Source organism: Aythya marila (assembly GCF_965140915.1).
Source record: "Aythya marila genome assembly, chromosome: 2".
Lineage (NCBI taxonomy): Eukaryota > Metazoa > Chordata > Aves > Anseriformes > Anatidae > Aythya > Aythya marila.
The window spans coordinates 55,086,141-55,110,969 of record NC_139043.1 but is presented as its reverse complement, the minus strand read 5'-3'; the positions used below and the strand labels follow the sequence as shown (position 1 = coordinate 55,110,969).

The window sequence follows — 24,829 nt, the reverse complement described above, 5'->3', positions numbered from 1 at the left end:
GGGGGATGATCACCTCCGTGGTCCTGCTAGCTACACTATTCCTGGCACAAGCCAGGATGCCATTGGCCTTCTTGGCCGCCTGGGCACTAAAGGCCACATACAAATTAGTTAGGTGCTAACAAGTAAAATAATGGAAAGGGCTATCACATCTGAGCAGTTGTGTTGCTATCTTGCTGGTAGCTGACAATTTTTCATTGCAAAAATAGTAATCTATTATTTAAAAATGGGAAATAAACCCTACAGTTTATAAAATCTCAGTACACTACCAGATGCACATCTGTGCTGAAAATGTGTGTGTTCACCTGCTCAGCTCAGTTTGATCAGCTCTAAATGTGAAGGTAATGCAAAGGCACAGCTTTTCCCTGAATGAGGTTATATTAGAGCATCTTTAAGTGGAACTGCATTTCAGGTGAATCTCCATTACTTCCATATAAAAGATATTTGCTTTGTTTGTATTGTTTAGATAAGAGTATATCCTGATGAATGTGAATAAAGTGGTTTGTTTGAATTCAGAGACCAGGATTCCTTATTAAGCAAGAATGTTTATTACTGCATAACTGCTTTCCTCCTGACAGATGCAGTGGCTGAAATATGGTTTCTTAACACAGTTATATATTTATTCCTTCACTACATAGGAGAGGGAAAGACTGTTCATGCAAGTCATGGTTGTGAAAATGAATCTAGGTTTGATAATTCCAGATGACAGTTTTTTTCTCTCTTTAGTGTAAAGTTATGGCAATGTGCTCCTATATCAGTCTGCTGTGGTCACCTTACAAGGTGATGAAGAGCATTCAAAAACATCAACTTTTTAATAAACTATTCTAAGCATGACTTCTGACTTTTAAGAATTTATTAAAGAAACTGGCATTTATGAATGCTGTGAAAACCTTGCAGATGGTTTTGCTTTTAAATCCAAAGCCATGGCTGGTCTGCAGCATACTGTAGAAATATCAATAAAATCATAGAATCTGGTTGGAAAAGGCCTTCATGATCATCAGATTAAACCTTCAACCGATCCCCATCACTAACATTCACACATCTTTTAAATACCTCCAGATATGGGGACTCCACCGACTTCCTGGGCAACCCATTCCAACGCTTGCCCACACCCTCCATGAAGAAGTTTCTCCTAATTTAAACCTCTGGTGCAATTTGAGACTATATTACATACTAGCAAAGTGTTATTTTCATATGATGTGATTACTTGGGTTTTCCAGTTCTGGACACTGAAAATCTTACTTTTTGGAAAGAAAACCTCTCTTTGAAGAGCTTCTTTGAAACAGGTGAATGGGTTGAATGAAACGGTATAAGGACAAATTGACCAGTTGTTTAGGAGGCTGCACAAACTTCCAAGAGTTCAGATTTGATGAACCCAAATAATTTTATTTGTTATATACCACAATATATGTTACAATTGCAGTCTACAAAAGCTTCAGTTCAAGGATACCAATACTGAGGAATGGGTAAAAGAGAAAATTTTTATTTTTGTATAAAACAGAAAAAAAATATTTTTTTTTCCATCTAGGAAAAAAAATATTTCTTTCTTGTTAAATCAATGGAGGTCTGCAACTGAGATAATTATGATGACTATCATACCAAAGTAGTGTGCTTTTGCTGCCTATTCTCCATCTCTATCAAGGCTGTTAAGAGCTGAGACCTTCCTGTTCATCGTTTTACAGAGACTTCTGCAAATCTTTGTGAAAAGTTTAACAACCTATTAAGAAAAGAGAGGGATATTCTGAGCCTGCTACTATGTACAGAAAAAAAATAAAATAAAAATTAATTACCAATAGTTGCAAACTCATCAATTTTTGATATCAGATGTCAAGTTTTCAGTTTCAGTTTTTCAAGTGTTTTTTTTCAATGTTTTGACATTGGTTACGTTTATTTGCCATGACTCAGTGTTTTAAAAAAGAGAGTGAAATCTGGCACTTGTCATTTACCGAAAGGTCACCAGTATAAATATTGGTAATTTCTTCTTATAGTTAGCAAGGCTGCTGTGACTTAAATTGATCTGATGATATAATTCTGTGATTCTATACTTGTCCCACCTTGTGCATGCAAGTTACCAGCCATTAGTCAGATGCATCCACTGTGGCACAGATCAATTTGAGTCACGGTAGCCTTGCTAAAATATTGTAACTGATGGTCTTAACTTCACCACTGTTAAAAACTCTGTCAGAACAATGCTTACTTTACCAAATCATTTTTAAAACATTTTAATGTATAAGAATATAATGATCCTAATGATTAAAGTCACTTGCAAGAAATTAGCTATTTAGAAGTGATGTTGGAAACCAATCCCCACTTACATGTAAATCTTACGATTGTCAGCTGGTATGTCCTTTCAACATCGTTCAAGCTGTATTTGAATTTTATTGTGACAAGATCATAGAATCATAGAATAGTTTGGATTGGAAGGGACTTTAAAAATCATCTAATTCAAACCCCCTACCATATGCAGGGACACCTCTCACTAGACCAGGTTGCTCAAAGCCCCATCCAGCCTGGCCTTACACACTTCCAGGGATGGGGCATCCACAACCTCTCTGGGCAACCCATGCCAGTTTCACCACCCTCTGAGTAAAGATTTTGCTCCTAATATAGAATCATAGAATCATAGAATATCCTGAGTTGGAAGGGACCCTTAAGGATCATCAAGTCCAACTCTTGACACTGCACAGGTCTACCCAAAAGTTCAGACCATGTGACTAAGTGCACAGTCCAATCTCTTCTTAAATTCAGACAGGCTCGGTGCAGTGACCACTTCCCTGGGGAGCCTGTTCCAGTGTGCAACCACCCTCTCTGTGAAGAACCCCCTCCTGATGTCAAGCCTAAATTTCCCCTGCCTCCGCTTAACCCCGTTCCCGCGGGTCCTGTCACTGGTGTTAATGGAGAAAAGGTCTCCTGCCTCTTGACACCCCCTTACGAGGAAGTTGTAGACTGTGATGAGGTCTCCCCTCAGCCTCCTCTTCTCCAGGCTGAACAGGCCCAGTGACCTCAGCCGTTCTTCGTACGTCTTCCCCCCCAGGCCTTTCACCATCTTTGTAGCCCTCCTCTGGACACTTTCCAACAGTTTCATGTCCTTTTTATACTGTGGTGCCCAGAACTGCACACAGTACTCGAGGTGAGGCCGCACCAGCGCAGAGTAGAGCGGGACAATCACCTCCCTTGACCTACTAGCGATGCCGTGCTTGATGCACCCCAGGACACGGTTGGCCCTCCTGGCTGCCAGGGCACACTGCTGGCTCATATTCAACTTGCTGTCTACCACGACCCCCAGATCCCTCTCTTCTAGGCTGCTCTCCAGCGTCTCATCGCCCAGTCTGTACATGCAGCCAGGGTTTCCCCGTCCCAGGTGCAGGACCCGGCACTTGCTCTTATTGAACTTCATGCGGTTAGTGATCGCCCAGCTCTCCAACCTATCCAGATCCCTCTGCAAGGCCTTTCCACCCTCATTCGAGTCCACAACTCCTCCAAGTTTGGTGTCATCAGCAAACTTGCTCAAAATACCTTCTATATATCTAATAATGATATCTAATATATAATAATATCTAATCCATATCTAACCTCTTTTAGTTTAAAACTGTTACCTCTTGTCCTATTACTGTAGTCCCTGCTAAAAAGTTGCTCTGCATCTTTTTTATAAGTCCCCTTTAAACACTCAAAGGCTGCAATAAGGTCTCCCCAGAGACTTCTCTTCTTTAGGCTAAACAACTCCAACTCCCTCAGCCTGTCTTTGTAGGAGAGGTGCTCCAGCACTTTAATAATCTTTATGGCTCTCCTCTAGACCCATTCAAACAGGTCCATGTCTTTCTTATGCTGCAGGCCCCGGAACTGAATTCAGTACTCCCAATGGGGTCTCAAAAGGGCAGAGCAGAAGGGGAGAATAACCTTCCTTGATCTGATAGATACATATATATATATATGTATATTATATATATATAATATTATATATATATATAATATGCATATATTATATATATATATATAATATATATATAATTTTTATATATATATATATATATATATATATATATATATATATATATATATATATATATAAAATTTATTTTTTTTTCTGTGCATCCCAGGATAAGACTGGCATTCTGGGCTGCAAGTTCGTGTTCAGTTTTTTGTCCACTGATAGCCCTGAGTTCTTCTCCACAGGGTTGCTCCCAATCCACTTGTTGCCCAGCCTATATTCATGTTTGGAATTGACCTGACCCAGGTTCAGGACTTTGCACTTGGCCTTGTTGAACTTCATTTGGTTCATATGGGACAGCTTCTTCAGGCTGTCAAAATCCTTCTGGATGACATCCCTTCACTCTATCATGTTGACAGCACCACTCAGCTTAGTTTCATCTGCAAATTTATGTGGGTGCACTCATTTCCACTGTCCATGTCATCTACAAAGATATTGAATAATACGGGTCCCAGTAGAGACCCTTGAGGCAAATCAAGATGTCGTCCTCAGAGTTTTGAAAGTGAACATCCAGCCAATTTCTTATCCACTGAGCGGTCCATCAATCAAATCCATGTCACTCCATTTTGTAGACAAGGATGTTGTGAGGAACAGTATCAAAAGCCTTACACATATCCAGGTAGATAGCAAAAATGTTGAATACCTCAACCTTTTCCGTGTCAATTGTAGACAGTAATCAGTAACAGAAAACAATCCCCATGGATCTTATTATTAAAGATAACATTTCAATATAAGCAATTTGTAAAAATTTTGTCTAAAGTTATTTGGTGGTAAAATAATGTGGCATAACCGATAGACTGGTATCAGTTATTCAATACAAATTAATTCACAGTATGTTTTTAGAGGCAACAAATATGCAAAAGAAGATAAATATGTTATGAAAATGAATACTTGATTACAAACATTTATGGTTCTTCTGTTTTGTTTTGCAAGACAGTTTCTACATGCTTGTTTTTCAAATGGATCCACCATGAATAATAGCAATAAGATTAACTCGTCAGAGGCAAAATCTGGATTTTCTTGCTTCAAGCTAGATGTGGTATTAGTCGTGTGGTAATCTGTTGACAGCACAATGAGGTATGAATTAACAGTATCCATTTATTCTGTATTCAGGGTCTTGTTTCAATTACGGAATTTTATTATCTAATGATACTTAAAAAAATAATAATAATAAAAAAAGTATTGTACATGGTTAATTGACAAGGTTCTGCCTTTTCTGTTCACCCTTGCTAATGGTATGTAATTCAATGTTGGAAAGTAGTTCCAAGACAAGAAATGCTGTGTTCTGCACTCTTAAAGAGATCACTCACCTTTTCCAGCCTATTGAATAATTTGCAAAGGGCAAATAGATGTGTTACTATCTCCATTGATTATCTTGATGGCAATGTATAAAATGACTATAGTCACTAGGAAAAATGATACCCAAGAGATACAGCAGCTTTGTAAAACTGAGGATTTTCTTATATGGTAATAGCTGAATATATAAGGTATGGAAAGAACAAAAGTTTCCAAGGCATGGTGGGTAGGTGAACAATTAAAAGCACCATTCTTTTCAGCTTTCAAGAAAACAATGTTTTACATTTCTCTGGGGTATACAGATCTCTTTCACACATTTCACTGACTGCTGAGGTTGCCCATTTCATATTAAAGTGATTATCATTTCATAACATAGACATGTTTTAAGAAGAAGAAATGTTAAAACAAACATTTTGGTAACATGGATAAGAGAGAAAGATATAAGAAACTTTTTCTTGGATTTGGAATAAATCAGAATGGGGAAGGGTGAGGAAAACTGAAAGAAATAAATCCACCTTCAATGGTGTACAGGCTACACCTTCAAAACTCATGGGAAAATATAATCATGTACTTGAATAATTGTTAAGCAGGACTTTTCTATACACAGCTTAATCTTTATGCTATCATTTTCATTCCTTTCTAATGGTGTTACTGTTCCTCTAATTCTGTGGTTAATTTTTCATCAGTTTTGGTCTTGTTTGTGAACTGTCCAAGGGCAGATAACAATTTAAATAAAATGTTTGTTATTCAAACCTGAAAGTGAAACCACTTTTTCATTAATTTGTTACATAGTAGCAGTAACGGTACTCTACTAAGAATAGTAGATCTGAAGTTCAAGGTCTGTAATTTTAAGATCTTAGTTGCTTGACTTTTAACTCTATTATTTAAGGTATGATTTGAGCAGAAAAAAACTGCCACTCTCCTCCTAAAACAAATGCACTTTGTAATTAAAGGAATTTTATCTGTATGTATAAAACCCATACGTTTTTCTTAAAAATCTGAAAAAATCTATATTCTTATAGTGCTCAAAAATCAAGTAAGGAGGGGTATAGAAATTGTGATGGAAAGTTCTGCTCAGAAGCAGATTATTCTTGTATTTAGTTTATTTTTCACCATACACACATGCAGCAATGGGTATTTCCTAGAGTCTTAGGCCTGGTTGAGCTGTGATTTTTGTTTTACAGCTGGATATAATCAAATGTTTCTCTCCCCTGATTCCACTTTAAGATATCATACTCTGGAGTTATAAAAGGCGTGTGCTACTTTGGACTATGTGAAATCTAATAACAGCTTCTACTCAGCAGATGACACTTCAGCAATGGAATCTGAAGCAGTTGTTTGTAAATGAAAGCTGAAATGAATATGGAGGGCTCCCATGCCTTTTGTTCCTTTTTTCCCTGTAATTTTCTTTTCTTTTGGTCAGAAAAATGACTAAAATCACAGGTGCTTTTTTGAATATCTGTCTGGAGGGCCAGCTGTGTAGTGCTGATCTGGATTAGAGCCACATTTTTCTACTTCTAAGTCAGTTTCATTCATGTACATGGGAAGAAAAGCCTAGAGCTGTTGCAATGATATGAGGAGTGTGCTGAGAACTACTAGCTCAGAGCAATACTACCGGGCAGGGAACTGGCTCTTTCCTCATGACTTTGGCTTCTCCACAAATGTTGGAGGACTGTATTGAACCTGATCGAATGTTCATTTTGTAAACATTGGTAGAATATTCATTATAGTATGATTGCTGGAGTTGGAACATTTTGAGAAGAGTGGTGTAAAATAAGCTGTTATTTTCAGCAGATTTATGAAGTGCATTATCAAAGTGACTGATGTGTTTGGGAGAAAGCAGAGTTGCATCAGCAAATGTCTGATGCTAGGGACTTACCTGCGTACTTGCATGCATTTAGTGCATTTGCACTCAGGTTGATTGGAGGGATAATTGTGCAAACAAATGGTGACTGATTGTAATATCTCAGGAAAGGAGGTAATCTTGGGTAGATACAAGGAAAGCATATTGTTTGGATGGTTCTCTGTCATTGATGGTGGCATATTTGAGCATAATTCTTGAATTGCTTTTTGATGACTCTCTTGATTCAGGTGTGGGATTCATCTATCCAGTGTACTAGTTGTCCTAGACTTACTTCCTAGCTAATAAAAGCATAAGGAAGACATCTTAAAAGAGATCATGTACATCATGCCCTACAGTTATTCCACTGTCTCCACTGACTATAAGGGCATCCCACTTCATAAGTGTGTGGAAGTTTTGAAATCTAACCTGACAAAAAATAGTGTGAATGTGTCTTCAAGTGGTGTTAGTAGCTTGGATCATGGCCGTTGTGAAGTTAGCAAGATCTTTTTCTCCTTCATTTTATTTTCTCTTTCTTTCTTTCCTTCTGATGAGTAAAATTGTATAATATTTACTTTTAAGCAAGTTTCAATGTGGGATCAGCAGAAAAGATGAGCCCACTGCTTCTCAGGGTTCTCATTGCCTTCATGCTTGGGCTTTTGAAGGATACACACTAGAAAACAATAATGATATTCTTAGTGAGACTGAAGGGGGAGGAAAAGCTGGTAGGAAAGAAGAAATTATTGGTCTTTATCTGCTTTTGCCTTTACCTTGACATATGAAATAATCTGAGTTGTATCGAGAAATAGCTGTTTGTAACAGAGAAAAAGCAGATGAGGCAGCAGAGAATGTGCATCTGTGATTTTTGGCACTGAGAAGTATCTATTAGATGGTCTGATTACCTGGGTCTGAATTCTGGTGTACTTCCTTGTTCCCTTGACAGGTTCTAATACAAGGTTCTAATACAAAGATTAAAATTTTAGATGTAAAATTTTAAATACTGATGAGTATAGTGACACAAAAACATGATTGAAATTCTTTACTATGAGGGTGGTGAGGCACTGAAACAGCTTGCCCAGAGAAGCTGTGGATGCCCCATCCCTGGAAGTGTTCAGGGCCAGGTTGGATGGGGCTTTGAGCAACCTGGTCTAGTGGGAAGTGTCTATGCCCATGTCAGGAAGGTTGGAATTAAATGGTCTTTAAACTCCTTTCCAACCCAAACCATTCTGTGATTGTATAATTCAAAGATGTATTTGAATACCTGTGCCAGAAACACGTCATCTCCTTTCATGAGAAACCCAAGAAGGTGAAAGGATTTCAATAGTTAACCAAGGTGACAATAGTTTTGAAACTTGATCTTTGAAACTTGGTTTTAAAGTTTTCATTTAATTTACAGAAGCACAAGCTTGAATTGTTTGATTCCAAGTTTATATGACCAGGTTATATGACCAGGGTGTTCCCTAGCATGTTATCTGGCCAATTGTATTCTTACATAAAGGATATTTTAATTGTGCTAGTTGGAATTGTCACACATTAATCCTGTTAATTTCAGAACTATACCTCACTTCTTTCTTTTCTTTCCTCCCTTTTCTGGTTTTTGTACTTTACATATGGGTGTGTCTTGTGGATATATGTTTTTGGAAAGTTAAAAAAAAATATCTAAAGAAAATGCTCTGAATTCAGATACTACTTCGAGGGGAAAAATTATATTGAAGATATCATGTTTTTACATGAAAAGTGTTGCAAAGTTTGCACCACACAATAAGAGGGTGAGACACTAAGAAATAGTGAACAAGATATTTGATGAGCACTGAAAACACAGGCATCAAGTCTTGACAGATATTTTTGGTATCTGTCCAAAAGGCATAAGTTAGAGACCAGTGTAAGGGACTAGTCATACTGAAGTAGCCACTCAGCATTTCATGGGTCTTGAAAAGCAAACTAAAAAGAGAAGACAAAGAGTCATATAAAAAAAATATATCTTTGGAAGTAAACTCTGTGTGGGTCTATAAAGATTCTGATGTTTCCTTTTATCTGGTTAGCATGTCAACATTGTGGGTGTGCATGTGTTAGCAGATCATCTGAGCAACAAAGCTGTTTTCTAGTAGCAGGCTATTCATCTTTCTGAAGGAGGTATTGTTCTTGGCAGAAGAACTTTTCTGCTGGGTTTGTCCAGCAGCAGGTAACCCAGTTTTGTCTCTCTGAATTCTGTGGTTGGAGACCGTTAGTGACAGAAGAGGTGTCTGCAGCAGTTCAGTTCCCTGTAACTTGTTCTATGTACTCATTGTAATCCCCATTCATTAGGGATGTGTCTATCAAAACTGTAGCATTTGATACCTTGAATTGAGTAAGAATTCAAAGTAATGTTCTTACTGCTAAACTGTAAATGTATTGTTTGTATGCACTGGAGATATTTTCCATGGGTAAAAATTTCCCATTGTAGAGACAGCAAAAAACAGAAGTTTTTTTTTTTTTTTTCTAAAAACAGAAGTTTTTAGAGAGAACTGTCCTTAAGTAATACTTCTTTTCCTCAAAACCATGCTATGTCACAGAGGTTTGGAAGTGCTCAGTGCTTTTACAAAATGTAGGATTTAAATGTGTTCAGAGTCAGAGAGATTAAGCTTCAAAGTAATACTCTAATATGAATTACACAGATTTTGGGGGAAAGTTTTTTCTTCTTTTCTTAAAGAAGAATCAGTGCTGAACAGCATTGAATTGTTCAGTATAATACTCTCATATCAAGATAACTGTCCTCACTTAGGATGTTTAATACAATTAATTTATCTGAGCCATTCAGCTACCTAGTGCTTTTGTACAATTTCTCCTTTCCAATATGATTTTGTATGAAGCAGGAGTTTTGTTCTTTACTGACTGTTAACAAGTGAATACCAGTTTATGCAAGGAAAGTCCACAGCTACCTGTTTTGGCTTTTTTTTTTTTTTTTTTTTTAAATCTTGGCAGCTGCATATGGGAGCTATGAGATAAAGATAATGATGACCGGGAAACCAGGAAATAAGTGATAATTATAAGAGTTTATCTGTGGTTGTGGTAGGGGTTTTTAAAGATGCAGTGTCACCATCTGACTTGTAAACTTTATGCAACCAAGGTTTTCCACATACAGGAAGGGTTTTGCTCAGTCAGAATACTCTGGGAAGGAAGACATATATTTTGTAACAGTATGAACTCAAATATAGCTTTCATGAACATTGTTCAGTGTCCTTTCAGTTTTGTTGTCTCTGACCCTTCTTACTTGAAGATATCAAGCACCCTTCCTTCTGTTGTTAGCTTTCATTTACATTCAGCTTTGTTTTTCTTGAAAGACTGGGGAAGCAGTAGCAGTCTTGGAACAATGAAGCTCAGTAATCTTGTACAAATGTTGCCATGACATTCCTTATTCCTTAGATTCTGTGATACTATTTTGAATATAAATGGGATGGGACTTGATCAACAAGGGCAAATACCATTTGTCTAGATGATGTGAATCTTGTTATTTTTAATTTTCAAGTAGTGCCAAAAACACGACTCACTTTGCAGAAACATAAAAATACATTTACTAATAAGAATGGATGTCCCCTATTGGCTACTCTTCTGCAAATGATCTATTTATTCAAATGAGATCAAACAGGTTTTCATCTCATCCATATGACTCATTGCTTTTGGAGTAAACTAGGAAACTATGCTTTCTTAGAGAAGAAAAAGGAGTCTTGCAGTGGATGTGTCCACCTAGAAGCTTCATCGCCAGATGGGATGTAATGTCCGCTCAACTGACTTCGTTTAAACCACATATATTAGTAATAATACCAGTCAACTCCATAGACAAATACAGTTGAGCAAATCTGTCTGCAAAAAAGAGGTACATGAACTTGTTCTGAGGCACATGTAGGTAAAGCTAAACCACATCTAATATTCAGGCTGGCTAATAGAAAGTTACAGTATTGTAATTGTGTTGCACTGTTAGTTTAGTGGCTCAAGTATAAACAGATCTACGTACTGAAAAAGCATCTTTTTATTTATGAGTCATTTCGTATAGGAATAGTGGTTATGGACTCATGTTGTGTAATTATAAATACTGGGAAAGTTTCTGTGGTACAGTTACCAAAGTTCTTTCCAGCAAATAATTATTGAGAAACTATTATCTTGCTGCATAGCCAGATTAATACTGTTTAGTCCCTGGCCACTTTATTAATGATATTAAAGGTAGGAGGTTTTGGACATTATGTAGGCCATATACATGGATTGTTTTTTACTGCCATTCCCACTAGAATGCCACCTCCTTTATCTGGGTATGGGTCTGGAACTGATGATTTAAATTGCAATAAAACATTATGGCTGAGGAATTCCACTCTAGGTCTGTGATTTGACTGTAATTTTGTTTATTTCTTTCTGCTATTGAATTTGAGGGTTAGGATTGTTTAGTGTGTTCAGTGATTTGGCTGGAGAAGGAGCTCTGTTCCTAGGGGAATGCTACATTTCTTTAGACCTAAGTTTAGCAGAACATGGCTATGGTTTTGCAGTGACCACTCCCACATAGCTCATCTAGATTTTCATCTTCATTTGAAAAAGTTAGATTGTCAGTAGCAGGATTAATATGATTGATGTGGGATTAATTCTCAAAGTATTAGGGCTAATTCATCGTTGTAAATTTTAATTAACAGGAGACCTCTTCCCTCCCCCTCCTCCCCCCCCCCCCCCCATTTTTTTTTTTTTAATATTATTGATAATAATATTAGAGGAGGTATCTGTGTTTTTGTATGCATTTGGTTTAGTGTTGAGGCTTAGTTTTTCAAGCAGTTAGTTATTCAACAGAGATTCTACCCAGAGCCCCAGGCAAAACTACAAACTCTGCTGCTGTTCATGCAGGTTTCTGTCTTTTAAACTGTACCCATTAATCATTTTGCTTACTGTAAAACTAGCAGTACAATATGTCTTTCCAAAAGCAAAACTTCTGCATAGGGCCTGGAGAACAAGTCCTACGAGGAGCGGCTGAGGGAGCTGGGCTTGTTCAGCCTGGAGAAGAGGAGGCTCAGGGGCGACCTTATCGCTCTCTACAGGTACCTCAAGGGAGGCTGTAGCAAGGTGGGGGATGGTCTGTTCTCCCACGTGCCTGGTGACAGGACGAGGGGGAATGGGCTTAAGTTGAGCCAGGGGAGTTTTAGGTTAGATGTTAGGAAGAACTTCTTTACTGAAAGGGTTGTGAGGCATTGGAACAGGCTGCCCAGGGAAGTGGTGGAGTCACCATCCCTGGAAGTCTTTAAAAGACGTTTAGATGTAGAGTTTAGGGATATGGTTTAGTGGGGACTGCTAGCGTTAGGTCAGAGGTTGGACTCGATGATCTTGAGGTCTCTTCCAACCTAGAAATTCTGTGATTCTAGCCGAGGGTATTATAGGATAGGGTATTTGGTATTTAGCCCCTCAAATGCACAGTCTGTCACGGGCTTGTGTTCTTGCACCTCATGGGAAGTCATTGCTTCTCCCTTGTCTGTGTCAGAGTGTGATTTCCTGTGAGGAAATAACCAGTAACAGGATCTCCATTTCTGCCATGAATTACTTTGTTGCAGGCAAATTATGGATCTGTATTATAGTTGAGATTTGTCATCTATAAGACAAAGGGAACGTTTGCTTCCTCTGTAAATAAATGAGTGAAAGGTATTAGATGAAACAGAAATTATTAGTCATACTATTTTTTTTTTCATATAACCATTAATAAAAAATAGAAACCATGTAAATGTTTGGATGTTTCAGTGCAAAAGTCGGTGTCTGAGATAGCAGTCTTACATTTTTTTTTTATTATTATTATTTTTATTTTGTGTTACAATCCCATATTTAGAAACCAGTTGATTTATTTTAGTTAGCATTTCATAACTGCTCTCTGACTTTGAAACCAAAACTATACAGCCATCCAAAATGGTCTTATTTGCTTACTCATTTTTTCAGTACTATCTGGTCTCTTACTATCACTACGGGGATGCTTACTTGTGTGGCTTTTTGAATGAAGAAATCGTTAAATGATGCTGAAACTATGTCATATTTTTTTTGGCTGTTTTATAGCAGAAAATATAAAGGGATGGCTTTCTTTTCTTTGCTTAACCTATTACCTACAGTTGAAGCAGCACCGCAAACAGAATTGAGAATGAGAAACATATACAGCTACTGTATCTTAATTTTAACACTTACATGGCAATCTAGTACAGGGATTGTTGTTATGTACTTGGGAAGTTTTTGGACTTCTAAACTGAGTGCATCCATTTGCATATGGCTCATACGGTCCCTATTAAGGTAGTCATTAGAGACTGCATTGTCTCTTGTGCACAGTATTTTTGTGAGGTTAGACAATACTACTTTAGCTTCATTTTACAGAGGGACAAAGAAGGAACGGAGATGTATAACTGAAGAGCCCATGCAGACTGTATTGGCAGCACCTCCCTTTCTTGAGTGTCTGCAGGGCAAGCTACCACAGTTCCTTGTGGTGCTCCGGCATAGTGCTGCGTGGTGCAGTGGCTCAGAAGCTGATTCCTGAAAAGTACAGATCACAGTGCTGGAGTGGGAGGAGTACAGCAGAGCATAGAAAACTTGTTACCTCTGCAAAGTTAAACCACCCTTGCTTTTTGGTAATATGACCTGAATTCCCAAATAATTTTGGAATGATTGTAGCTGCAGTTCAGGTACAGTCACTTTAGTAGCACCAAGAGAAGAGGGAAAAAACAGGACTTGCATATACTTCATAGGGAATTAATGTGTATCAAGTCATCTGTTTACTGCAGAATAACACACAATTTCAGGGGCTTTTAGTGACTATAGGGATTTCAGCAGTGCTAAAAATCTGTCTTTAAACAACTTACTGTAGTTCCCATAATGGCTCATGTCCCTCCAGATACAGACTACATACTTTAACTCTGCTCACAACATAAAATGAATAACAAATAACCCTTCCTTTCCCTCTTGCTGTTCCCTCTGTTTTCCATCAAATGTCAGTGTTACTACAGTATCTGCTGGTGTTGCATCAGGGCACAGAACAGGTATCAGACTTCCTAAAATAGTACCAGACCCAGTCTTTAATCCTGTTTGAATGTTACTTGTTAAGTTAATTCTGAATTGAGTTAGCCTGGCTGCTGCTGCAAATCTGAGGACATCTGTTTACTGAGGAGCTTATTAGCAAACAGATTTGGTATGTCTTGGGAGTTAACACAGAAATGAGCTGCTAGTTGTAACTACGTTTTTATCAGCTGCTCTATCACCAAAGTTGTAATTTAACTTTATAAACTGAACAGTGGTTTAAAATCAGTGACTCACAAATGATCCTATTCTTACAGTAACATACAATTCTAAGCCAGAAATGTAGTGTACACTGTGCATGTTAATATTAATATAGCAGCTTATTATCTGTTGTGTTGAACTGGTGAAGGGATTTGCCTCAACTTGGCAAATTCCAATAGTACCCATGTTCACCACAGTGATAACTGCCCTTAATGTTTGCAAAAATCAAAAAGCATTTTTTCCAACAGAATGTGGTAGAAGATTGTTTAGCTTTCCATGGACCCTGAAGTTCAGTTGTATGTATACATGTATAAATGTATACATGCATAAAATCTCATTGCCAGCAGAATTTTGTTGTAACGGACATGAAAAGTATGCATTTTTTATGTTCCTCCTGTAAATATCGAGTACACTAAAATAGCGTGTATTTGTTCATTGCTACATACATATTTCCTCTGAAAGCTAGATCTAGAAGGATTTATTTGGAGTAGTTCTTCCTTCTTCATTTTAGTCCTTGTCCCTGAAGAGTTCATGATTAAATAGTGTTCTGACATAACTCGTTGCTCATGGAATAGGATAGTGAATAAAGGTTTTGACAAACTGCATTAAAGCCATAGTTCTTGAGCCAGATCACTGCATAGAGCAGAGTGACACTGCAATGTTGTAATAATTTCTAAGGATCAAACCAAACTCTTTATCTGGAAGGTACAATACACAAATAAATCTTTGCAAGCCAGTTTGCAAAGTGTTTCAGTGTTTGAATCCCATGATGCCAATTCCACGTGCTGCTCTTGAATCCTACATTTTCCATTGCCCTGCCCAGTGCCTTTCCTTTATCTCTGTTTCTCCCTCTGCCACAGAGGTAGGAATTCATGAGGTGACTGACAGCATCTGAGAACCAGTGTGGAATCTTCAGTATATTAAGTACATCTTTTTTCACACACTGTCAGTGATGGTGATGGCTACTTGGGTAGTGAGTGCATTTAAGATGTTGGCTACATATGGTTAAGTTTTTGCAGGATTAGGATTTCCATCCACCTAGTGTTTTGAATTTGCCTAACACACAGGAGTTATGGGACTGTCTTCTGTTGCCATTGTATAACACTGGTTTCAGGGAACGTTCCCCCTCTAAACTGGTATTCCCCCCAAATGGATTGTGTTTACAAGTAAGTAATTATTAAAATATAGCTCAGGAGTGGTGGAAGGCGAAGTCCACTTCCTAGTAGTAGCTTCTGCCTTGGTAAAATTCCAGTGCTACTAGATCTCTGATTTTTATAGGGTAGTACCTGGTGTCAGGCTATATTTCCCTCCCTGTTCTAGAATTGCTTAATATGGTAGCTTCTATTGCCTATTGGAGATTAATATTATGTATATAAACTACTGTTTCAATTTACAGTTACTCTTTACATTTATCTTTTCTTGCTATACATTTTGGAAATTAACAAACTTTTAATAATAGTTATGTATTTGGGGGTTTTCTGTTAGATTTATTCAGTCACTTTTCATTTTCTGGCCAGCTGTTGATTTCAAGCCAAGAATGGAGATCTGCAATTATTTGAAAGGACATCATGTATTTATTATTTTCAAGCCAAGTGAGTAAATCTGTCCATTAATCAGTGGCATGAGTGTAAACCATACTTTATGATGTTGTCATTAAACCAGCAAGATTTTTTTCCACATTCATTTCCTTCCTTACATTTTGTGGTGTACTATTTTCTGTTGGCTGAATTCTGTACTAGAAATGCACAACGGCAAATCTGATTAGGAAGTTCAAGTGTTTCTGTGAGTACACTCCTCTTGGCAGACATCTTAGTAAGGGAATGGTGAGATGCAGTAACAAATCTATTTGACATGTTAAATGAAAAAAGCTCAGAAGCATTCTACCATATGTGTAGGTTCATAGCTGATAATACTAAGGCTTTCTTTTAAATGTAATGGTGAAACCTCAGCAGATAATTATTTTAAGGTTTGGAATATTATTTGAAATTCATCCAGACAGTTACAACCTTAAATTATGTACAATCTGACTAGATATCATACAAGATAATGGGGGGGGGGGGGGGGGGAGGGGGGGGGGAGGAAGGGTGGTAGTGTTGTTTGGTATTTTCTGCCTCCACTTCAACTCAAAATGCTGTAAGAAGAGCCTTTCTCATTACATGTTATTTATAATTATTATTTCAGCATTTCTCATTACAGTCTGGATGGAGGTTATGACAAGGATGATCATTCAGTCTGAACTGTAATGAAGCATGTGATTATGTCTAAGGAAATTTCTTGGTTGAATCTTTAAAAAAATAAGATGATTAAAGCATCTTTATTTACTGAAATGTGCCACACAATTGGTAGTACCCTGGAACAGTGATTCTAAATTCTTAATCTGGATTGTGGAGTAGCAGAAATGAGCACCCCTGAAGTATTTATTGCCTGATTTATGCCAAGACTTATTTATGCTACATAAAATTTCCCCCTATTTTCTGAATACTCATTAGACTCAAAATAACAAAAAATAACTCATATTGTGTGTACCTGTCTGTTTGACAGTAAGACCTTTCCATCATTGTATTGTATCACTAATAATGCAGATGATTTGTGTAAAAGAGGATAGTGTAACTGTGATGCTTCTTGTTTGTTTGTTTTTCTTAATTCCTGATCCATCTCATTAAGCAATAGCAAAACATCCCTGTCTGCATGTGTGCAGAGAGTCTCTGGGGTGGTCTGTCTGTGAGTGCTGGATAGAGGGCATTCTCTTACTAGAACTGCCAGTGGTCTACTGCCATTGGCCTTCAAAAATCCTTGTTTTGAATAACATGTTACATGGTACTCTGCGTTATAAGAACTGTTCTGGATTCTTTGAAAGAACAGTTTTTCACTGGAAAGTGCTTATTTGTGGAAGCTCTTAATGAAACAATATATTTGGTTTCTTGGCCTCATTGTTAATAGAAATTTGGAGGAGGGAGTTGTATTTTGTGTGTGTGTGTGTTTGTAAATCAATCATCTCTGTAGTTTTTCTGTGCAGGGAGCTTGAGGAAAAAGGAGAAAGAATTCACCATTTTCCTCCCTAGGGATGTGGGAAAATGTGGATAAGATTCAAACCCTCCACTTCTGGTGCAATTTCCTGCATGATAGGTGGCTACATACTGTGAGATGGGCAAGATGCGATACATCCAGATGTCTATTTAAATAATGTGAATGGGTGACCCATGAAGCACTGTCCCATTAAGGGACATGTGTGCATTAGCATCCCTGATAAAAACAAAACAAACAAACAAACAACATTGTCCAGGTTCTTAGTTCTAGTTATATATATATATATATATTTATCAACAGTCCTGGCTATCGGGGGAGGTCCCAGTTGACTGGTGGCTAGCAAACATGACGCCCATCTACAAGAAGGGCCGGAGGGCAGACCCGGGGAACTATAAGCCTGTCAGTTTGACCTCAGTTCCAGGGAAGCTCATGGAGCAGATCCTCTTGGAATCATCACGCAGCACTTGCAGGGCAAGCAGGCGATCAGGCTCAGTCAGCATGGGTTTATCAAAGGCAGGTCCTGCTTGACGAACCTGATCTCCTTCTATGACAAAGTGACGTGCTGGGTGGACGAGGGAAAGGCTGTGGATGTGGTCTACCTTGACTTCAGCAAGGCTTTTGACACCGTCTCCCACAGCATTCTCCTCAAGAAACTGGCTGCTCTTGGCTTGGACTGGCGCACGCTTCATTGGGTTAGAAACTGGCTGGATAGCTGGGCCCAAAGAGTCGTGGTAAATGGAGTCAAGTCCAGTTGGAGGCCAGTCACTAGTGGCGTGCCCCAGGGCTTGGAGCTGGGGCCAGTCCTCTTTAATATCTTCATCGATGATCTGGACGAGGGCATTGAGTGCACCCTCAGTAAGTTTGCAGATGACACCAAGCTAGGTGCGTGTGTTGATCTGCTTGAGGGTAGGAAAGCTCTGCAGGAGGATCTGGATAGGCTGCACCGATGGGCTGAGGCCAACTGTATGAAGTTCAACAAGGCCAAGTGCCGGGTCCTGCACTTGGGGCACAATAACCCCAAGCAGAGCTACAGGCTGGGAGATGAGTGGTTGGAGAGCTGCCAGGCAGAGAAGGACCTGGGAGTGATGGTGGATAGTCGACTGAATATGAGCCAGCAGTGTGCTCAGGTGGACAAGAAGGCCAACGGCATCCTGGCTTGCGTAAGAAGCAGTGTGGCCAGCAGGTCTAGGGAGGTGATCGTCCCCCTGTACTCGGCTCTGGTGATGCCGCACCTCGAGTACTGTGTTCAGTTTTGGGCCCCTCACTACAAGAAGGACATGGAGGTGCTTGAGCGAGTCCAGAGAAGGGCGACGAAGCTGGTGAGGGGCCTGGAGAACAAGTCCTACGAGGAGCGGCTGAGGGAGCTGGGCTTGTTCAGCCTGGAGAAGAGGAGGCTCAGGGGCGACCTTATTGCTCTTTACAGATACCTCAAAGGAGGCTGTAGCGAGGTGGGGGTTGGTCTGTTCTCCCACGTGCCTGGTGACAGGACGAGGGGGAATAGGCTTAAGTTGAGCCAGGGGAGTTTTAGGTTGGATGTTAGGAAGAACTTCTTTACCGAAAGGGTTGTTAGGCATTGGAATGGGCTGCCCAGGGAAGTGGTGGAGTCACCATCCCTGGAAGTCTTTAAAAGACGTTTAGATGTAGAGTTTAGGGATATGGTTTAGTGGGGACTGTTAGTGTTAGGTCAGAGGTTGGACTCAATGATCTTGAGGTCTCTTCCAACCTAGAAAATTCTGTGATTCTGTGATTTATATATCTTGGTTATATATAAAATATAAATATATATATATAATTACAAAAAACTAACCATGTGATTTTTACTATCTGTTTAAGTGGAAACGTAAAGTACTGGGGAAAAAGTATTTGCACTCTCAAAATTATAGTAGTTGGTTCCTTAATAAAATTTATAGTGATTCTCCTGAGCATACCAGTGGAAATCATATCTTTATATGAATCACAGTGCACAGACTACGCTTATTTTTTGTTCTTCAGTAGCAGCCTAGTAAATTGAGCTGAAACTCATGGCTATATTCATTTTTCAACCCACTACTCACAAAGCTTGTGATATGGCTCCCAGTGAATATACCTTTTCTGAGTATTAACTCAGAGGGTTAATTTTCTGAGGGTCTTTGTAGCTAGCCTGAAAGAGATGAAAATGTGGCTCAGCTCAGAGAATAATAGCCTTCCCACACATCTTTATAATCTGAGATGTGAAGTATTGGAGCTTGTACTACTGTACTGCTTTCCAATTACTTGTTCTGGGAATAAGTAGAAAATTGCATTTTTCTTTTCCTTTCAAAAAGTGTGTAATTTTTATGTATTTGTGTTGAAGTACCTCCAGTCAGGCCAGAATTTCATTGTGATAGGCATTTTTTTTTTTTTTTTTTTTTTACAGATAGAATGGTTTTCCTACTCTAGCCTTTACAATTTGAATAAAGGGAATTACATAAAGCATAAGACAATGAAGCATAAGAAAATAAAATTTGCATTAAATATTTATTAAACAAACAAAAAAACACTTGCAAACTAATTGATCAGCTACAAAATGCCCATCCTATTGTAATTAGAGTTCAGTTGCTCCCTTATAAAGCAGCTGTTACACAGTACCATGCAGAGATATTTTTTGTTAAAATGTGAGCTTTCTGTTGTAGTGTATAAGCTCTAAATTGCTAAATTGCACCAACATTTGAGTGAATTGAGCTTTACTATCAGACGCATAGTTCTCAAATAGCTGAATTTTTGTCTTATTCACATTCTACAATTGAAAGGAAAAAGAGTTACAATGCAGGTAACCTTTTTATTTTAAGAGAGAGTATTAAGAGAAAGTGGTGAGGAATAAAAACTATTAAGATAATGTTTATATTCTATTTTGTCCCTTAGGGGATCAGTCCTTCAGTATAATATAACTCCCAAATTATTTTTATCTGGTCTTTTGGCATCACTTAAGCAGATTTTTCTGGTTATGTTTGGGCTTGAAGTGCAAAATGAGTGGATGATTACACCATCTAACATTTAAGAAAAACAAACCAAAAAAAACCAAACCAAACCAAACCAAAACAAAACAAAAACAAAACAAACAAAGAATTTGTGGAAGAGTAGTGAACTTCCTACACCACTTCATGATCATCAAGGGGGAAAAAAAAAAAAAAAAGCATAATGAAATCTTAGTTTAGGGTCCATTTCTGTGAAGTCTGCAGGTTACCTGGATTTATTGTTTTTGTTACTCTACACAATCAGACAGGCAAACTGAGGTGGCTGTGGCAGCAAGGAGCTGGAGCAGTTTTGGTGGAAGAGGCTTGCTTGCAAGTGCATGGCACAGAACAGGGCTGGAACAGAGCCTAGTGCTCTCTGGAGCCCTGCCAGATGTCTGTGCTAGACAGAACATTGACCTGTCTGGGCAACTCGATGCTAGCTCTGCCATGTCGGCATTGTAGTCCGTCAATCCTCGTAGACATGCCCTTAGATGTATTTTATTTCAGGTCCTCTGGGACTGTCTCTTCCATATTCAGCTAGACATCTTTAGATTCTAATTTAGTCCAAGAACAAAGAGAATGGATGCAATAGGGTCACATGGAAGAATGGCACTAATAAAATAACAAACAGCTAATATTTATGTTTTATTTTTAGCTTATTTCCTGTTTTTCTTTTTGGCTGCGGCTGCTGACCTTGTCACAAAAGCTTCCTTTCTAGTTGCTTTGCTTAAAAATATACATACACTGTGCATGTATGCATCTGCGTGACAGAGCATCAAGTTGTGGACTTGTGAGACTATACCAGTATAAACTCAAACTCCACAAGAATGAAAATGGGGCTGCAGAAGAAACTTCCTGTGAGGCCTCTTTTCCTTCTTGGAGAATGTTACTGTGCAGCCTGTATTCCCATTTTGTGCTCTTGTAGCAGGGGCAGGCAGACCCCTTTCTCCTTAGAGACTGGCGTCTTCAGTCTTACCCAGACACTGAATATCTCTCCTCTGCTACTTCATAGCAAAGGATGGAGTCAACATCTGTCCCCAGTGATATTTCACGTAAGAAAGAGTAATTAATCAAGAGTTACCTTATTTAAGCATACTAAAAGAGAGGGTAGGGCTTTCAAATAATAATACAGAATGCTATCCCTTGAGGTATCATGTGGTTTCTTATTCTTTCTATTTTTTCTTTCCCTTTGAAGTGAGTTTACTGAGTCACATAAGACTAAAAGATATATATAAAATTATTTCTTCCCCTATTTATGTACTGACCAGAAGCTCTTCATCTTCTTAATTTCTAATCTCTTCCCCCATACTCCATTTGCTTCCTGTTTTTTTTTTTTTTTGGCTTACAATAATACCACAAAACCCATTCAATTACTCGTTTGGGCTAATTGTTTGTTATTATTATTATTTTTTTTACTAAGAGGGGAAGCCATTTCTCATAAATACAAGTAATCCCTCTACAAGTAAGTTTCAACACATGCTGTGTTGAAAAAAAAAAAAGTCATTACAAGGGGTTCCCAATCTTTCATGAGTATTGAGAACATACATAAAGAGAAATGATTTTTTTTTTTTTTTTTTTCCTGTTGGGCATTTGCTGGAGTTGAGAAGGTTGTCAAAGATAAAGGTTGTCAAAAGCTGACTTTTTTGTGTGTTTATTTTCCCATTGTCTTCTTGCTGCCTTGGGGTGCGACAGAACTGAAATTATTACACAGTAATGTATGCTGTGGCTAAATTCCAACATCATATCATCATTGTTGCCACAAACTCATGTCTAATGATGGATGAGGCACAAATTATGCATATTTTGCTCAAAAAGTCCTGTTCATGACACATTTGTGTGCATGTTTTTTAATGATACTGTAGATGTTTCTATTGAGGGGTTCTAATTCTGCAGCGCTTAAATGACTTTAGGAGGTCTGGGCTGTAGTAACTGTACCCCAAAGACAGGGTTTTGATCACTGTCTATCCAGAAGCTCAGTATTTCATATGAAATCTCTTGGTTGTATGAGTACAAGTTAGTCAGTTCTCCCTCTGGCTCATTATGTTGTGTTTGATACCCACAGTCTCCATTAAAGTTACTTCAGCAGAATATCTACATGATAGACCCAACCTTACAGATTGCACCCATTTTTGGTTTCTGTAAGTATAATATACATATGTGTTCTATTTAAATTTTTCTTCATTTTCTTCTTTTCCTAGGTATTACGATATCTTTACGCAGTGCACAGAACATGAAGCCTTCTACGCAAGTTGCTTTTGGCCAAACCCCCTTGTAGAGGGCTTTATCACTAGAATTCATAAACAATTCTTTTCAAACTGTACTTCAGAAGATGTTCTCTGGGAAGATCCGCCAGATGAAATTCTCATAACTCTGATCTTGATCCCAGTCATGTTAACATGTGCCATGATAACACTGGTAGTATGGTGCAGTAAGAGAAGTGATATCCTGGCATAAGTTATTCCCTTGGGCTTTCTTTTTCCCATTTCCTTCTTCCAAAAAAAACCCCCCCAAAAAAACAACAACAAACCACAACCAAAAAAACCAACAAACCAACAAACAAACAAAAAGCTAAGAAAGGAGGACAGAAAGACAAACTCAACATAAAGATTTCAGATCTGCAAAAATGGAACCTGCGCAATGCTGAGATAGAGGCAGTGCTTCTGTAAACAACTACTTCTGCCAAAAATAGTGCTGCTGAGCTTGGCCATTGGTGTTGCTGGTGCAAAGCTCTCTACTACCATCAGGTGTCATCATCTTGGAATTCATAGGCAATTCTCAGAAACAGGGGAGTCTCCGAGCAAATGGACCCCTTAGCTGCAAGAGAGAAAAAGTTACTTTCCCATGGGTAAACCTGTTTTGTAAACTAAGTTTTTCAAAACTGTATGTAGGTGTATGTACACACAGTATAACATTAACTATTGGGGAGGTGATATTTCTTGAGTTTTCATTCAGGACACCTGAGGTTTTCATCTGTGAACTTTGCGATTTGGATGGAAGATCATGAGCAAAGGAACTGAATGTGGATATGTAAACAAGTGGCAACTTTTCTAGAAGATAGTTACAAACATCATTATCAAGAACTGGAAATATTGTATTGGCAAATGGAATAATTTATGTGTCCAGTGACTATTCACACAGGAGAAAAGTCATGCCACATTATAAAATAGCTTAGGAAATGCCTTTGAGCATAGTTAGTTGGAATTCTATGGCTTACAAACTCTGGGAAGGATACAGTTCTTACTTACAGAAAAACTGCAAGAGGATATTAGTTGGTTGTAAATGCACTAAGGAAGACACTTTGATATACCAGACTCTTTATTTTTCACTTTTATAATTCTTATTCTTGATGACTTGTGTTCACTGTAAATTCCCTGTTCTCACTTCAGTTTGTGGAAGTGACATCCTACAAATAAACACAAAGGTGTGATGCTGATTGAGGTGCCTTTCAGAGGATGATTTTGTACATAAAGCAATTTTCATCCCATGAAGAGTGTGGAAATTGAAGTATGAACATCAAAAGAAGTATTAACATAGCTTGGAATAGACATAGGAGCAAAGAGAAGAAAAATCCACTAAAAAGTCTTATTATATAAAGCTATTCCTATGTAACAATTTAAATAAACATGGCCAAAATAATAATAATAATAAAATCTGTGTTTGTATTATAAACCTTTCTTTTCTGTCATTTCAAGAATGGCTTCCAAAAGTTCTTCTGTTATAAGTGACTCAAATCTGTTACAAGTAACTGTTTGTTTTCCTATACCTGATACAGATAAATAAAATATAGTTTGAATGGAAAAGTAATGGTCTTTTATATCTACTCTAGTTAGATTTTCTCCTTTAAGATTCTGGCCTGGTGTCTGAAGTCTGTCTGTATGTGGAGTGTTTTTCAGGTCTGAATCAAATTAGAAGCACTCCCATTATAAAATTGTGTAGATACATAAAGGACACCTGTAGCTGTATTGTTTTGTTTTCACATCCTTTCACAAGAGTTGAACATGCTGGGTTGTTTTTCCATTACCCTATGTGGTAGAATGATTCATTTCATAAGGTGTTTCCTGTGTATTTTTCCTTTTTTTTTTTTTTTTTTTTTTTTTTGTTTGTTTGTTTTTTTCATTCACTGGAACCTAATAGAAAATTGCTATTTGTAAAAGAAGAGCAAAATATATACTAAAGATTTTCTTTTACTTTTCAACTTAACTATTGTTTTACGTATTAAAAAGTTCTTGTCCTCCAAAACCAGTGGTGAACAAAAGAAAACAAACAAACAAAAAATCCAAAACAACAAATAAACAAACACACAAAACACCCAAAACCCACAAACATTCATTTGAACCAAAAGACTCATCAACCATTTTGTGTGGCCAGAACCAAATAATTTTATTTTTGCTTTCATAGAGTTTCATTTAACTCATTTCATTTTAAATCTAAATAAGTTTAAAAGCAAAACAGTTA

The 24,829-nt window shown here is 37.9% G+C and overlaps 1 protein-coding gene across 2 annotated transcripts in view; it reads left to right on the top strand.

The window, feature by feature from the left end:
• The window catches only part of RAMP3 (receptor activity modifying protein 3), a 53,143-nt gene extending 28,969 nt beyond the window's left edge, over window positions 1–24,174 (top strand). For both annotated transcript variants that reach the window (XM_082753538.1, XM_082753537.1), the window contains exon 4: window positions 22,573–24,174. In XM_082753538.1, the coding sequence (XP_082609664.1) occupies window positions 22,573–22,828 (256 nt within the window). In that variant the 3' untranslated portion in view covers window positions 22,829–24,174. The remainder of the gene's footprint in view (window positions 1–22,572) is intronic.
• Window positions 24,175–24,829: the final 655 nt, after the last annotated feature.